General features: G+C 42.5%; 1 protein-coding gene across 3 annotated transcripts; it reads left to right on the forward strand.

Moving 5' to 3' along the window:
* Positions 1–2,197: 2,197 nt before the first annotated feature.
* Positions 2,198–11,144, forward strand: NUDT7 (nudix hydrolase 7). 3 transcript variants are annotated; one of them, XM_038368946.1, is made up of 4 exons: positions 2,198–2,302; positions 5,783–5,936; positions 7,115–7,273; positions 10,613–11,144. In XM_038368946.1, exons 1-4 carry the CDS (start codon positions 2,265–2,267, stop codon positions 10,994–10,996), a joined length of 735 nt encoding a protein of 244 aa, XP_038224874.1. In that variant the 5' UTR covers positions 2,198–2,264; the 3' UTR covers positions 10,997–11,144. The 3 variants fall into 3 exon arrangements, with proteins under 3 accessions (XP_038224874.1, XP_038224875.1, XP_043350911.1); XM_038368947.2 differs by having other exon boundaries at positions 2,206–2,302; positions 5,786–5,936; XM_043494976.1 differs by lacking the exon at positions 2,198–2,302 and adding an exon at positions 4,274–5,183.
* Positions 11,145–18,059: the final 6,915 nt, after the last annotated feature.

The raw sequence follows: 18,059 nt of genomic DNA on the forward strand, positions 1-18,059 counted from the left end.
TTTATTTTGCTGTACGTTTTCCCCACAGTAAATGGTTAACCTATTTTATATAAACAGTCTAAAAATGTATATATTCCACAACAAAAACAAATGCTTTCTGTGCAAGTTCCTTTGAAACTGTGGGAACATTTAATATAATGTCAGTATTGTATTTTGTTGCAAGTAACAGAAATAACTAAAAAATGCCATTTTGGTTTCTAATGTATTGAAGTTACACTGTAATGTGCATTTTATCTAAGCGCCAGTGATGCATTGTTAAACGAATTATTTGTGCAAGCATTTTAGGGACTGCAGGTTAATTGAGTCTACTCTATAAAGTGTGTACAGTACACAGAACAGAGCCTGATATGTTAATTTATTTAACAAGATGGTAAAAGAATGTGCATTGCAAACTAGTTAAAGGTATATTTGTACTCTTGTCTTCAGAGAATTGTTTCACATTTGTGTGAGATGTCATTTAGATTGCTGATGTCAGAACAAGGAGCAATGGTCTCAAGTTGTAGTGGGGGAGGCCGAGGTTGGATATTAGGAAAAACTATTTCACTAGGAGGGTGAAGCACTGGAATGGGTTGCTTAGGGAGGTGGTGAAATCTCAATCCTTAGAGGTTTTTAAGGCTCGGCTTGACATAGCCCTGGCTGGGATGATTTAGTTGGGGCTGATCCTGCTTTGAGCACAGGATTGGACTAGATGACCTCCTGAGGTCTCCTCCAACCCTAATCTTCTATGATTCTAAGCCAGGATGAACCACTATAGAAAGGTTATTGTTCAATGAAGTGTTTATACATCACTAATCAGTATTTGAAGCTAAATTCTAACGGTGTATAAACAGTGTAGAAATCAAAACCCAGAACAGACTACAAGGATAGCTGGAAAATGATAAAATCTATTTTGTAACTCTTTGGAGGTTGTAAACCCAGAACCAGAAGATTTAGAGCATGGCTATTTCTGCTCCCTCTACTGGGGAGAAGGGAAAAAGACACCTCTGGACAACTTCATTTACAGACCATTTTGTTTACCCATAATTCACTTACTGAGTTTTGTCCCTTTGGTGAGAATTTGTTGAGTAAATGCGATAGTAAATTATTGTCATTACTGTTTTCATGAAAGGACATAGGCATTGGAACATAAGAACATAAGAATAGCCCTACTAGGTCAGACCAAAGGTCCATCTAGCCCAGTATCCTGTCTTCCGACAGCAGCCAATGTCAGGCGCCCCAGAGGGAGTGAGCAGAACAGGGAATCGTCAAGTGATCCATCCCGTTGCTCATTCCCAGCTTCTGGCAAACAGAGTGTAGGAGATGCCTGGTTGAGAGGCACCCTGACTGTACAAATAATGGATTTTGGCCACGTATCTTTATCTAAGGGAGCCCAACTTCATCTGTCCAAGGGACGTGTTTTGCTTTGGCTTCCTCACCTGAATCTTCTGTGGCCTGTATGGGGACAGCTGCAGGATTGGATCAGCAAGAATAGGACTGGACCAGTAGTAGCCGAGCTGACTGTAGGGCAGGGCCCACGTAAAACGGCGACAGACTATCACCGACTCCAGCCCCTATCGAGGCTGAGGGGAGTAGCAGCACTGCTGCCTAGCTGACTTGCCTCACCAGGTGCCTCAGGCGTGGGTTGTAGCGCTTACCCGGCCTGGGCGCCTCATTTAAAAGCAGGGGACCGACTCCCCAGGGGGATTCGCTGCAGGAGCGACTGGGTGAAATACCGTGCAAGGGCGGCCAGACTCACTAGACGATCACAAAAGGAGTGAAAAAATCTGTAACCAACCCCACTCCCCCCACGGGGGGCCACGGCTCTGGGGTTTCTGGCACTAGCCCGGGGCGGGGGCGGGGGCGGGTTAAAAGCGAGGGAGGAAGCTCGCCAGTGAGGTCGGTGTGGCACAACCCCAGGCTCGGCTCGGCTCCGATCCGGTCAGGGGCCGCAGAGCCTCGCCCAGGCCACTAGAGGGTCGAGCGAGTCCTCCCGCGGGGCAAGGGGCTGCCCCTGAGCCAGGCGCATTCCCCGCTCTCCCCGCAGGCTGGCGTAGCGCGGGATTTATTTACCACGCCGCCACCGTCCCCCTCCCCCCCCGCCCCTCTTTCGCCACGCTAGCCAATGAGAAGCTAGCGCTTGGCAGCTCTGCTCGCTGATTGGGGAAGCACAGCTGCCACCCAATGGGAGCGGACGAATTGCGTGGCAAAGGTGGGGGAATGGTCCCGCCTCCAGCCCCGAGCTGTTTTCCCTCAGGACAGGCCGGCCCCGGGGCGGGAAAGGGAAGATGGCGGCTCTGAGAGACGCTGAGGATGCGCGGGGAAGGTAACAGGCCCCGTGGTTAGGGCGCCAGCTAGCGCACCGGCCCGTGGCGAGGGGCGGGGCAGCTGTGGGGCGAGGCGGATTTCTCCCACCCCCCACTCAGAGGCCGTGAGAGCCCTCCCCCCTCCCCCCCGCTGCCGGTCCCGGGGGCGCGGGAGTGCCTTGAGCCACCTCCCGGCCCGCTCAGCGCCGTCTGCCCCCGGGCTTGGGGGTCGCGACACAGCGATGTAGTGGGATCAGCCTAACTGTAGCGTAGGTCAGGCCTTAGGGCCGGGTTTTTAAAGGGGCTCAGGCGCCTAACTCCCAGAGGCACTTGGCGGGCTTGCCTCGCTGGCCCCGACATCGCGGCTGGCTTGTAAATCTCACACTCGCTCCTTCCTGCGCAAGTCGGGGTGCGGCCGTTTATGCCAGTACCGGGGCGGGGGGTGCCCTGTTTTCTGGTGACCTGTGTAGGTTTTTAACCAAGATCTCGCGCGCGCCCTTGACCTCCAGTCGCTCAAGATGTGAGCCCCGCAACTGATGGAGTGCCTCTGATCCCGGTTCCTGGGTGTAGGTCCATACAGGGTCATCCCTTTTCTATGGCACTGGTAACACCTGTCCCTGCCGAATTAGGGCACTTCAAGCGTGTTCCTTTGTGATGGTAGAGCTGCTTGTATGCCCTCCCCCGTCAGTCTTTTAATGTGTTTATCCTCACCCCTGTGAGGTCGGGAAGTGTTATCCCCATTTTACAGACGGAGAACAGAGGTACAGAAAGACTATGGGTATGTCTACATTGCAAAGACAAACCTGCAGCTGGCCTGTGCCCGCTGACTCGGGCACCTGGGACTCACAGGGTCCTAGAGCTTGGGCTGCAGCCTGAACCTGGAAGTTTACACTGCAGTTCAACAGCCCCTTAGCTGGATCGCTGAGAGCCAGAGTCAGCTGACATGGGCCAGCTGCGGATGTCTGATTGCAGCATAGATATACCCTGGCCTAAGGGTACATGTATGTTGCAGGTAGAAGCGCAATTTCCAGCTCAGGTAGATACACATGCACTAGCTTTGAGCAGGCTAACATGCTAAAAATAGCAGTGGACTAGCTGCCTCAGTACAAACCTGTCCAAGACTTGGGTACATACTTGAGCAGCTAGCTTGTGCCACCATTTGCACTGTCATGGCTACATTGCTATTTTTAGCAAGCTGGTTTATGTACATCTGTGCCATCTGGAAATCACACTCTTTGCTTCAGTGTAGGTGTACCCTAAGTGATTTAGAATTATAGGGTTAAAAGGTCCGCAGAGGTCATCTGCGTTTTAACCCCCTGCCAAGATGTAGGATTTGTTGTCGAAATCTTATCTAAGACCACATAGAAAGTCTGTGGCAGAGCAGGGACTTGAAGCCAGTTTTCCCAGTTCCTAGCGTCTTAGCCACTGGACCATCCATTCTCTATTGCAAGGGTAGTCAATTGTTTTTTGTCAAGGTTCAAATTTCTTTGTCACATCATAGTCAAGGTTCAGATTCCAGGGAAGAAAATAATAAGCCTATAATGATAAGTAAATAAAAAGATTTCTGTGTCCGTTCAAAAATGTCTGCCGGTCCAGATTTGACCCACATTCTGCCTATTGATTACCCCTGCTCTATTGTATGCGCCTGGGTGTAGGGACTGTCTCTCTTCAGGTTAATATAAAAAGTGTACTGGGTCACCAACCTTTTTCATAAAAATAAATATAGTAAATGCCTGTATTGTAGCCAATAAAAATATTCACAGAATTTACGTGAAGTATGTAACTACAATTTTTTTAAAATTCTAAGTAACGTGTTTTGAGGCAATCAGCTTTATGTGTCATCCCTTTCTTAATACAAGGGAGGAGAGTCTAAAGTAAAACCTTGTTACTCAAAATGTATTTGACTAGTTTGAGCAGTCTAGTTTAAATTATTTAAAATACTTCATAGTATACTTAGAAAAGTATTGTAATGTATTTTTGTACAAGAATAATAAGTTCTTCGGAATAGACTGCACTGCAGTCCTTTGATATTACATCTGGACTAAGAGGCAAGATTGTGTTTGCAAGAGACTTTGTGCTTGCAAGTAATCCCATTGACTTCTCAGGTGTGTAAAGTTACTTGTGTGAGTTTTCAGGATTGGGCCTTTCTTTCTTTTCTACTGTGCTTTATAAGACATCTCCCTAGCTGACAGTTAACAAAACATAAGCATCATAAATTATTCTTCTTAATTCAAGGTGCAGTCTCCATGACTGTCAAGTTGCCTTGAGATTGTATGCATTAAGTGCAGTACAATATGCCCAGTCCTAGTTTTGCCACCTATTTCAGTGGCAGTCAGGATTAGGCCTATTAACTAATATACCTAACCCTCATGAGGTGGCATTATTCCCATTTTGCATATGGCAAAACCAAAAAAAGAGATGTGAAGTGACTTGTCCAACATCAATGACAGAACCGGGAATGGAATCCAATTCTGGCTCCAAGTCTAGTATCCTTTCCACTGAACCATGCTGCCTCCTAAATGAAGTATTTTACAGATGGGAACCTGAGGCAAAGAGATTAAGTGACTACATGAAGATGTCATAGGATAATTATTGCAGAGCTGGGAAATGAACCCAGTTCCCCTGAGTCCCAATCCAGTAGCCTATGCCAGTGTTCCCCAAACTGGGACGCCGCTTGTTCAGGGAAAGCCCCTGGCGGGCCGGGCCGGTTTGTTTACCTGCACACGCAGAAGATAAACAAACCGGCCCAGCCCACCAGGGGCTTTTTCCTGAACAAGCGACGACCCAAGTTTGGGAAACCCTGGCCTATGCACAGAACCATTCTGCCTTCTAAATGGGGCTGTCAGATGTGGCAGAACACAGACTCATCTTCCAGTCATGCACCTTTAAGATTTTTCTTTGGTAACTACTATTTCATTAACTGTGTTGAATATGTTGAGCAATACTGTTCCCATAAACACACTGAGCTGGGTGGAGTCTTATCTTAAATTGAGTCCAAAAAGCTTTAATTATGTAAGTGCACAATCATATGCAATTTAGAATTATTAGTGGGGGATGGGAAGTTTAATTCTTACTGTATACACTGTTTTAATGAATATTTAAGAGGGTGTTTTTAAATGCTGTAATGTAAAAACACACTATGCCACTGTTATATTTGCTAATGTTGCTTTGTGTATGTAGCTTGTTTATAATGTTATATATCTGGTATAATGTGTTAATTCAATTAATACGAACTGATTACTTTTATATGAATCAGAAAAATTTAGACCATGTTGCTTTAGGAATGAGATAATGATGATCAGTAGGTTGGATTCAAAACAATTGCAGGCTTCTATGAGCACAATATTTAGTTATGTTTACCTGATAATTTTGAAAAACAGGACATAATATTTTCGACAGCTCTGGTATTTGAAAATCCTAAATGATAATCTTTCCTATATTCTTAAGGAGTAGGATAAGCATTCTGTTTAGTTATGGAGCATTTTTGTTTGTTTTTTTAGCAGAAGTATAAAAGATAAGACCAAGATCAATTTAAGAAAATATGATGTTGGAAACAAATTCTCCCATTTGCCACTATCCAAAGCATCTGTTCTTATGCCTCTAATGGTTAAAGATGGAACGCTGCATGTGCTATTTACTGTCAGATCAATGAAGGTATGTGAACCAGAAGGTCAAAGCCAACTGTATAACATCAAAAGTAAAATGAGAAAGTGTGTTGCAAGATTGAGCTGTGTAAAAAGAAAAAGTGAAGGAAGGAAAGCACTCAGCTGATACTCATATTAACCCATGTTCTTATCCAAGTATTAGTCTCTATGTACAAACCTTAATTGTTACTGCATGGTTTTACAGTCTAGTCTTCACACATGTATGCAACCAAAATATTCATACACACATCTTTATTTGCACATGTAAACATTGATCACTGATATTTACTTTCCAGATACACAACAATAATTTGGATGTTTCTGTAAAGTCTGATACAAGTTTCCAGGTCAGAGTAAAGGGGACTGTTGATCGGTTTCCTACAGAATTTAATTAAAACAAAAATTTTATGCCAGTGGTATCTTTCTAAAACTATTATTGTTACATATTATACCTAGGTCTACAGTCTGTGCTCTTTGATAAGTAATTTACCTGGCTGCTTTTTTAGCTTCTGAGAGATGCAACAATAATGTTCCTACTTAAAAATCTTGACACTGTAATAACCGCGCTTACAATAACTGAGCGGACATACTGATGGTAAATGAGCTTTCTAACAAAGGCTCTGATTGGTTCATAGAACTCTCTATTATTAAAGTGAAACGTCAAATAAATATAATATAGAGACATTACTTTTTCAAAGGTGTTTTTCCGCTGTTGATTTTGGTTTTTTTAATGAATTCTGTACCTTGCATATTTAATTATTTTGTTTGACCATGCAAAAGTAATCATTTTAGTGACATAGTTCCAAAGAGCTTTTTCAATCTCTTATGTGAGGCAGAGATGGCAAAAGGCCTTGAAATGTGGATATAAATTTTAACGGAAAGTATACAATATAAAGCATATGATGATAAAAGTAATGTGTTATTATAAAAATGACTCTTCTTTTGTGTGATGCTGAAAATGAGGGACCTAGACTGGGTAGATATAGACACCATGTTCAGATGTTGAGAAAGCTTCCTCATACAGCTCTGACTGTGCATTTCTCTTCTCACCTGTAGAGCTCTTGTTCCAGTTCTCAGCCTTGTTGATTAGAAGGATCTACAATAATTTGGAGTAATTTTGTGGACACAAGGATTTAAGATGAAATCAGAAAACTCATGATGCTTAATAATACTCCTTTTAATTTCCAGTTGAGAAGATCACCAGGGGAAGTGTGCTTTCCAGGAGGTAAAAGTGAGCCAACAGATAGAGATGAAATAGCCACTGCTCTCCGGGAAGCCAAGGAAGAAGTGGGACTCTATCCAGAGCAGGTGGAGGTCATCTGTAGGCTTGTACCTGGAATTGATAAAGTAAGGTGTACCAAAAAGAATCAAACAACTCTGAATATTATGAGGAAACAAGCTGAAAATTGAAAAGGAGTACTTGTGGCACCTTAGAGACTAACAAATTTATTTGAGCATAAGCTTTCGTGAGCTACAGCTCACTTCATCGGATGCATCCGATGAAGTGAGCTGTAGCTCACGAAAGCTTATGCTCTAATAAATTTGTTAGTCTCTAAGGTGCCACAAGTACTCCTTTTCTTTTTGCGAATACAGACTAACACGGCTGCTACTCTGAAAGCTGAAAATTGCATTTCACTTCTACAAGCTTATCACTGACATTTCAAACCTGTAGCAATGAGTGACCTTTTACTTTGTAACAGGAACGCAGCCAGTATACTTCCTCTATTCTGGAGATGTCTTTTGAGGTGTAAATCAGTGTTACGTTTTCAAGCTTCTAGGCTCTAGCTATATCTCTCATGGAATCAGTTTTTACATATTGGAGAAAAGATATAAAGTGCTACATTTTCAAAGCAAGTTTTTTCATATTTTTATGTATAGGTAACAATTACCTTTTATTAATGCTCTAATTTTTGTTTATTTATTTATATATTCGTCTTCTTACTGTTAATTTTATCCTGCTAGATAAGAAAATGAAAGTAGTATCTCCTAGGAGTACAGTGGAAACATCCATTATCTAATATTTTGAAACTTGAAGTATTTAGGTAAAGGTAGCTTTAAAGCACCAAAATTCATAGAAAGGACAAGTCTAGCTGTTACAACAGTTTTCTTAAATATTTTCCTGCTAAGTGCATCATTCAGTATATCATTATGCATTATAATAATTTGAAATATACATATACAATTGAGTATACCAAAAATGTTAACTTTTAATGCTCTCTGTTACAGCACTGTCTACTTTGGTAGCATCTCACAACCAATTTCATTTTGATAATTCTTAAGGTTTGATATAAAAATGGTGTAATGTAATCAAATGAATAAAAATATACTTGGTTAACTGATGGATCTTGGTCTACAAACACCCTTATCTGTCTTATTCTGCTTTGTTACCTTGATATAAATCCAGAGTGACTGCATGTAAATAGTCTATCCAGATTTACACTAGAGTAACTGAGAGCAGATTGTGACCCTTGTGTTTGGAACAGTAACATTTCCTTGCTGACTCTACAAGTGATGATGGTTGGCTTTCATTGTAACAGTATGTGCCAGGTTTTCATATTTATAATCTGTATGAATAGGCTGTTTGTGAATGCGTTACAGTTTATCAGCGACCTCTACTGTGTGGAATATCAGACTCACTTGTGTGTGTGATTGTTGCCCTGTATTGGTAGCAGTGTGCAGAGAATATAAACACTAATGTGTGTCCCAAATGAGCAAGGTGCATAAGCACCTGCGTAAGTTGAAACACATAAGTAGTTCCATTGATATCAATGCTAAAAAGTACATACATGCTTAAGTATGTAATTTTTGAATTAGGGCCTGAAACTGCTTCACAAGTATGACAGGTTTCAGAGTAGCAGCCGTGCCGTCAGGAACAGTATCCCCGATACTGTCACGGCTAACCTGGTGGCTGAACTTTGTGACTTTGTCCTGACCCATAACTATTTCACATTTGGTGACAATGTATACCTTCAAATCAGCGGCACTGCGATGGGTACCCGCATGGCCCCACAGTATGCCAACATTTTTATGGCTGACTTAGAACAACGCTTCCTCAGCTCTCGTCCCCTAATGCCCCTACTCTATTTGCGGTACATTGATGACATCTTCATCATCTGGACCCATGAAAAAGAAGCTCTTGAGGAATTCCACCATGATTTCAACAATTTCCATCCCACCATCAACCTCAGCCTGGACCAGTCCACGCAAGAGATTCACTTCCTGGACACTACGGTGCTAATAAGCGATGGTCACATAAACGCCACCCTATATCGGAAACCTATTGACCGCTATTCCTACCTATATGCCTCTAGCTTTCATTCAGATCATACCACTCGATCCATTGTCTACAGCCAAGCGCTACGATATAACCACATTTGCTCCAACCCCTCAGACAGAGACAAACACCTACAAGATCTCTATCATGCATTCCTACAACTACAATACCCACCTGCTGAAGTGAAGAAACAGATTGACAGAGCCAGAAGAGTACCCAGAAGTCACCTACTACAGGACAGGCCCAACAAAGAAAACAACAGAACACCACTAGCCATCACCTTCAGCCCCCAACTAAAACCTCTCCAATGCATCATCAAGGATCTACAACCTATCCTGAAGGACGACCCATCACTCTCACATATCTTGGGAGACAGGCCAGTCCTTGCTTACAGACAGCCCCCCAATCTGAAGCAAATACTCACCAACAACCACACACCACACAACAGAACCACTAACCCAGGAACCTATCCTTGCAACAAAGCCCGTTGCCAACTCTGTCCACATATCTATTCAGGGGATACCATCATAGGGCCTAATCACATCAGCCACACTATCAGAGGCTCGTTCACCTGCGCATCTACCAATGTGATATATGCCATCATGTGCCAGCAATGCCCCTCTGCCATGTACATTGGCCAAACTGGACAGTCTCTACGTAAAAGAATGAATGGACACAAATCAGACGTCAAGAATTATAACATTCAAAAACCAGTTGGAGAACACTTCAATCTCTCTGGTCACTCGATCACAGACCTAAGAGTGGCTATACTTCAACAAAAAAGCTTCAAAAACAGACTCCAACAAGAGACTGCTGAATTGGAATTAATTTGCAAACTGGATACAATTAACTTAGGCTTGAATAGAGACTGGGAATGGATGAGTCATTACACAAAGTAAAACTATTTCCCCATGGTATTTCTCCCTCCCCCCCCCCCCACTGTTCCTCTGATATTCTTGTTAACTGCTGGAATTAGCCTACCTTGCTTGTCACCATGAAAGGTTTTCCTCCTTCCCCCCCCCTGCTGCTGGTGATGGCTTATCTTAAGTGATCACTCTCCTTACAGTGTGTATGATAAACCCATTGTTTCATGTTCTCTCTGTGTGTGTGTGTGTGTGTGTGTGTGTGTGTGTGTGTGTGTGTGTGTGTGTGTGTGTATAAATCTCTCCTCTGCTTTTTCCACCAAATGCATCCGATGAAGTGAGCTGTAGCTCACGAAAGCTTATGCTCTAATAAATTTGTTAGTCTCTAAGGTGCCACGGGTACTCCTTTTCTTCACAAGTATGGTTGTTTCATAGGTTATCAACAGTGATGATTTTGTTATACTGTAGGTAGATTTTCTAAAACATTTGAAAAATACAGGATTTTCTTCTAAGTATTTCAAACAAGTTGATGTTTTTTCTTCCTTTCAGGTGGGTTCTTTGGTAACACCAGTTGTAGGATTTATAGAGGATACATTCCAGGCCAGACCTAATCCAGATGAAGTGAGTGATGTGTTTTTGGTGCCGCTGGAGTACTTTATCAATCCATTAAAGTACATGACCTTGCCTTATAAAAGAGCAGATGGTGTTGCAAGTTGGCTGCACAGTTTTGTATATGATGACCCTGAGCGTAAAACATCACTTAGGATATGGGGACTCACTGCACATTTTGCTGTATTTCTTGCTCTTGTAATTTTTGAAAAGAAACCTACATTTGCAATTCAGTATGATTTTGACAGCTTAATTTCATCCTCTGAGAAGAGTTTCATGGAGCAGTATATGTCGCTATACCAGGGAAGAAGCAGCAAACTGTGAGCTGTGGGACCGACACATCAGTGTAAACAGTTGGTTTAAATTATTTTTCAAACTTTACTATTTGATTTTCTGAATCAGAAATTGTCCTGTTTTAATGCCTGTATTGGATTACAAAAAATAAAGTGCTGATAGATTCATGAGCCCTAAATAGTTTAATTTCTGTATTTATTTTACATGTATTTAAAAAAATCTTGGCCTTGTGCGTATCTAATCCTGGTCCTGCTCTCATTGAAGTTTGGCCGTTGACCTCAGTGGAAAGAGGAACAGGGCCTGTATTTTGTACACATATAAAACTATTGGAGGAAAATATTTTCCCAGGGTGAACCCTAGTACTACATGTCAGATTTCAGCCTCAGATTATTTTTACAGGCATATTAGAATCCCTTGAACTAAAAACAGTTATAATGGAAAAGAAGATGCCATCCTAACTGTAGTAATGCAAATGGTGTCAAAATAATGCTGATATTCCTTTCTTTGGTGTAAAGCAATAGGCCATGCCTGCATTTCCCACTAACTACCCACTAGTGCAAAGTGTTGTCCTACAAATTCTGCACTAGCAGCAGGAAGAGGATTGTTGCTGCTAGCAGGCTGGCTTACAGGACAACTGAAACAGTTGCTGGTAAAAAGCACTTTATTTCCCTTCCCACAGCCATATATATACAGCACTTGTTTATTCCTTTTCTGTTGTTTATCACCCAATGTTCTCATCATTCTTATCTTTGGGTTCCATTATCTTGTGGTGGTAAAGACTCTCAGGTGCTGCTTATATCATTAGTCCTTAGTTCAGCCAAAGTTTAGTCCTCAGTTCAGCCAAAGTTTTCTGGCCTTGTCCTTCAACTTGTTGCCCGCAGCCCCGCCTCTTGTTCTGTTCTTTTCCATTACTTAGTACACATTTCTAAAACATCTAATACTCAGCATTTCCCACAGAGGATGCTGACAGTTTGCCCACTCCTCTTTGCTAAGGTGAAACTCCCACTGAAATCAATAGGACAGAGTCAGGGAAGCAACTGGGAAGATGACAATAACCTGAACTGGGTTTTAGTGCTTCCAAAGATGGACTCTTGCTGTGGTCCCGTTAATGATGTCAGGGAAAATGGACTCAAATTTGCTCACAGTGGGCAACACTATATGGTACATCAATATTCCTGCTGCCCAAAGCAAAATGTGCAGATTCCTGTGCACAGCTATTCAGAGCTCTTGGGCTGAGGTAGATGCACAGGACTGGGTCTGCTACTGCACACAGCTATGTTTATTTAGTTAATGGAGTTGTCATGACAACTGCTTCAGTGTATAGGTTGCCATTGGCATCTGATGAATACGAGCAAATCTTAAAATTTTCTAGCCAGGTCAGCAAAGTCAGAGATATGCTGTACGTATGTACAAGATAGAGACGGTATTTTTAAAGGTACATCACTAAGAACCCAATGCTGCACACATTTGGGTGACAGGTTTCAGAGTGGTAGCCATGTTAGTCTGTATCAGCAAAAACAACGAGGAGTCCTTGTGGCACCTTAGAGACTAACAAATTTATTTGGGCATAAACTTTTGTGGGCTAAAACTCACTTCATCAGATGCATAGAGTGAAAAATACAGTAAGCAGTATATATAAGAAAAGATGGGAGTTGCCTCACAAGTCAGGGCTCAGTGCTAATGAGGTCAATTCAATTAAGGTAGAAGTGACCTATTCTCAATAGTTGATTAATTTTGTAGTGCTAACAAGGCCAATGCAATCAAGGTGGATGTTACCCATTTCCAGCAGTTGACAAAAAGATGCGAGTATCAGCAGAGGGAAAATTACTTTTTGTAGTGACTCATCCACTGCCAGTCTTTATTCAGGCTTAATTTGATGGTGTCCAGTTTGCAAATTAATTCCAGTTCTGCAGTTTCTCGTTGAAGTCTGTTTCTGAAGTTTTTTTGTTGAAGAATTGCCATTTTTAATTCTGTTATTGAGTGTCCAGAGAGATGGAAGTGTTGTCCTACTGGTTTTTGAATGTTACAATTCTTGAAGTCCGATTTGTGTCCATTTATTCTTTTGCGTAGAGACCGTCCGGTTTGGGCAGTATACGTGGCAGAGGGGCATTGCTGGCACATGATGGCATATATCACATTGGTAGATGTGCAGGTGAACGAGTCCCTGATGGTGTGTGGCTGATGTGGTGTGGTCCGATGATTGTGTCCCTTGAATAGATATTCGGACAGAGTTGGCAACGGGGTTTGTTGTAGGGATTGGTTCCTGGGTTAGTATTTTTGTTCAGTGTGTAGTTGCTGGTGTGTATTTTCTTCAGGTTGGGGGGCTGTCTGTTAGCAAGGACTGGCCTGTCTCCCAAGGTCTATGAGAGATCATCCTTCAGGATAGGTTGTAGATCCTTGATGATGAGCTGGAAAGGTTTTAGTTGGGGGCTGTGATGGCTAGTGGCGTTCTGTTGCTTTCTTTATTGGGTCTGTCCTATAGTAGGCGACTTCTGGGTACCCTTCTGGCTCTATCAATCTGTTTCTTCACTTCACAGGTGGGTATTGTAGTTTTAAGAATGCTTGATAGAGATCCTGTAGGTGTTTGTCTCTGTCTGAGGGATTGGAGCAAATGCGATTGTATCTTAGAGCTTGGCTGTAGATGATGGATCGTGTGATGTGGTCTGGATGAAAGCTGGAGGCATGTAGGTAGGAATAGCAGTCAGTTGATTTCCGGTATAGGGTGGTATTTATGTGACCATTGCTTATTTGCACTGTAGTGTCCAGGAAATGGATCTCTTGTGTGTACTGGTCCAGGCTGAGGTTGATGTGGGGTGGAAATTGTTGAAATCCTGGTGGAATTCTTCAAGGGCCTCCTTCCCATGGGTCCAGATGATGAAGATGTCATCAGTGTAGCGCAAGTAGAGTAGGGGCGCTAGGGGATGAGAGCTGAGGAATCGTTGTTCTAAGTCAGCCATAAAAATGTTGGCATACTGTGGGGCCATGTGGGTACCCATGGAAGGTATATATTGTCCCCAAATCTACTCATGGTTTGCAGGATCAGACTGAATTCACCTAAAATACCATATTATCAGAACAAGGACCTGCTCCTGCTCTCAGTTAAATTAATAGAGCTTGTGTTTACACCGCACAGTGGGAGCAGGAATTATAAGATATTTACAGTGTTAAGAAAGAGAAGCTTGAAAAAATAAAGGTCAGTGGTACAATTTCTGCATAATAGACTAGTCCTAAAGGCAAAATGCCTTGAGAATGTGAGCTGTTAAATAAATAAAGTTAGTATAAAGTTTGCAATGCAAGTGTATGACAGGCTAGAACTTTTTACTTTGGCACGTTAAATAGGACATTTCACCTCTATCTGTGTTCAATGAATATCAAGACTAAAAGTGTAGTGGCTTACCGCTCTGACTCTTAAAGAAGCTGATTTCTCTTCTTTAGGAATGTTCCAATTTCTACTATATTTCACATCAGGCTCCAGGCTAGAATGGCTCTTCCATTTCATCCAGTAGAGTTGGCATTTCATCTTGTAGCCCATGAAATACAAAACACTTGAGCAGACATGTTCTTAACAAAAAGATAAGCTAGTAATGAATCTTAAAAGATTGATGTGCTTATACAGACATCTGAGTATATAATATGAATGACTTCTCAATATTATATGTACTGTAGCCTGAAGAAGATAAAGATGCCTTTGAATTTATGATGCAAAGAATAAAATCTCACAATTCTTCACATTAAATGAATATTATTTCATTTTAAAGGGTACTAGGAATTATAGTGATAACACTTCCCATTGAATACAATGCAACTTATATATCATTGTCTTCGCACAAGTGGGCATGTATCCATATCTTGTAATTTGTACTCTTTGTAAAGCTCAGTCCCACTTTTGAATATCTACATTTCAAGTCCATAGCTAGAAAGCTTGAAAAAGTGGTGATGAGCACACTCCTTTGTTAAGGCTGTAAAGGGAAGCAGCACTCCCTGTTGACTAAAGACTGGGAGTCAGGATTCACAGGTTCCATTTCCAGCTCTGCCACTGACTTGCTCTGTAGGTATGTCAGGTAGCTGGAAATGTTGCCCTACGTCTATGGGTGTGGAGGTCACATCGGCAGTAGAACTGGTGCGGTTCTACTATGCAAAATGTACATCTCTGCATGGCATGAAGTCCAGCTCCACAGGTGCTTTCTTCCTGGCAATATTTGAGAGCAAGTGCAGAGGACAGCAGTCTGCCATAAGGCATATTCTACAGTTCTTTCTCTTCTGCTCCTTGCAGGGTGCATGCTAGTTTTACAGAAGCTGCAGTCATTCAGGTAGAGTATCCGTCACAGAATTGCTCTGCCCTGGAGGGAGAATTCCTCTTCTCCCCATTCCTCTGACAGAGAACCCCAGCCGAGATACTCAGGCTGGGAACTGGGGACTCGATGTAGACCTTAATCTCTCTGTGCCTCAGCTCACTCATAAATAAGATAGATGTGGCAATTCTGTGTTGTGAAGATTATTTAATTATTTTGTGTAAAGCATCAAGAGATGCTTGGCTGGGAAGCAGTGGCATAGGCATAAAGTTATTATTACTTATTGTTATTGGAAATCGTCTCTCTTTGTCATTAACTTTTGTTATTCCATTTCTAGTATCATCCACTAGCAATATGGGCTGTAACTGATGTGACTTTCCTTCAGAACCTTTGCTAAATTCTTTGAGTATCCTTAGCGTATATCTAGACTGCAGCTGGGAGGTGAAATTCCGAGCACAAGTAGATAGACTTGCACTAGCTCAACCTGAGCTAGAGCACTAAAAATAACCATGTTGATGTTGTGGCACTGGCGGCAGCTCAGGTTAGCTACCCAAGTCCAAGCCCACCCAACCTCCTGCATCTGAGCTTGGGTGGCTAGCCTGAGCCACTGCCTGCACCGTAACATTCACGTTGCTATTTTTAGCACGCTAGCTTAAGCTGAGCTACCACAAGTCAATCTGCCCGGACTGCAAATCACACCTCCTAGCTGTAGCATAGACATAGCCTTGCAGATTTTGACAGTTGTCTCATTTTTTCACTGTCTATTTTCATCACATAATTCAGCCATTGCCTGACCATTCAGGAGTCCTGGTAACAGCTGCTCTATTCAGTTATTCATATATAGATTTTGAAGTCTCCTGCAGAGACCGGCTGTGGTAACTAAATTTTCTTTGATACAGTCTGCTGCTGGGGCAGCACTCAAGAAAGCATTGTTCAGTTTCTCTGATTGTTCTCCGCTGCATCACCTCAGCCATCTGAACTCTCATCCTGCTATTTATAGGTCTCTAGCATGCCTTACTGGAGCTTCTCAGTTGGATATAAAGACCTACCTTTTCAAAAGTCACTAGTGATTGTTCCTTGAGTGCTTGTCTACTAGATTCCACTTAGGTGCATATGTGCCCCATATGTGTGAGATTAGTTTCTTTTGGCCAGCAATGTCCATTGGAGCTGTGCTGCACCCTACATGACCTCATGCCCCTAGGATCCAAGGACGCACCCAAGGACATAAAGGGTAGAGCAAGCCCAAGCACCAATTAATTCATCCTTACTGCCCAGGGCAGTGAGAGGGAACTCCTGCAGTTTCCTTCGCTGTGCACTATGCATTTTTTCTTAGGGTAGTTAATAATATTATTATACATTCATTGGCATTTATAAACAAACAAAAACAAAAAATCACCTTTTTCTATCAGATCCCCCAGTACTGGGATCTAGATACTATAGCTGAAACAAAGTCCCCAGGGTTCACAACTTGCTCCTCTTGTGACTTGGCTATCCTGCTTAATGATGGGCAGTCAAAGTGTCTTTTTTGCATTGGAGAGGGGCACATCCATGTTCAATCTGTTGCTCCTTCTCCAAGAGGACAAAGAAAGTGAGAGAGGCCCATCTTAAACTTTGTCTTAAAGACAGCCTCAGAACCTGATATTGCCTGACCTGCGGCTCAAACTCCGGCAAAAAAGGCACCTTTACTGGGCTAGTTCACTCTCAGGTGCCCAATCAAATTAGGCAAAGACCTCATCAGGCTGCTGTTTTCCCTCATGATCTTCAGCCAAAAGGTAGTTCATTGTCCAAATAGAGTCCTTCTTACACCTCAGCATAGACCAGTCACTGAATACCCAAGGTACTGCCTGAAGCCATAGTCCGCATTGCACCTAGTACTGACCTCTCAGTACTGATATAAACACGGTCAGTGCTGACAACTCCAGTGCCGATGGTTCCAGCCCCTATGGTGCAAAAGCTTTTGGCAGTGACTTTCTTAACAATGAAGGTGTCCTCAGTACTGAATGATCTTGCAGTGACACACAGCCAGAGACACCCTTGTTCTCCTCTTCTGCCATTAGATGACCTTCTACCTCAGTATCTCTCACTAATACCATTATGACACCAGTGAGCTCTTTGGCTCAGGTTGTATGGAGGATTCAAGATCGACCTAGGACACCAGACGGTAGATCCCTCTGTGGAGAAAAAATATGCATTTTCTTTCTTCCTTTCTGAGCATAGTAGGGAGCCTAGAAAATGGTGGGGTGAATTGTCCATCTCTGCCTTAGGGAGCAGCCTGTATTGTCTCTCTCTGTGATTGGGTTCTTGTGTGGTATTCTTCTGAATTCTAAGAAATAAAGTACTGTTACATTGCATCCTTAAACAAGAGTACTTTGTTTTTATCTGACTTCTCTGTGTATGCTGTGAACATTAGACTAATGCCAACTCAGTGATTGTCTGACATTTACTTGGCTAGCACAGATGTCAACATGCCTTGGTAACGAAACCCATCATCTCTTCAACACACCTAAGCCCTAAAGACAGCGAGGAAGAAAAGGTGACACTCAGTCTTCTCCTTTCAGTGTGCAGGATGCATTGCTGTCAGCAAACTAGCTCCATTTCTGACAACGTCAGTTTTCAATTATCTTTATGTTGAAATATAGCCAGAGATGCAATGTATAAAAGACCTAAAAGTCCAAAATGTATAGTGGCAGTCCAAAGAAGTATCATAAACAGGTAGAGGGCATGTAGTAATAATACAAGTTTCCACGTGATTCCTTGCCAACATGCATTAACCATAGCCTGAAGGAGTCACCTTTGTGTAT

This window comes from Dermochelys coriacea, chromosome 12 (genome assembly GCF_009764565.3).
Source record: "Dermochelys coriacea isolate rDerCor1 chromosome 12, rDerCor1.pri.v4, whole genome shotgun sequence".
Classification (NCBI taxonomy): domain Eukaryota; kingdom Metazoa; phylum Chordata; order Testudines; family Dermochelyidae; genus Dermochelys; species Dermochelys coriacea.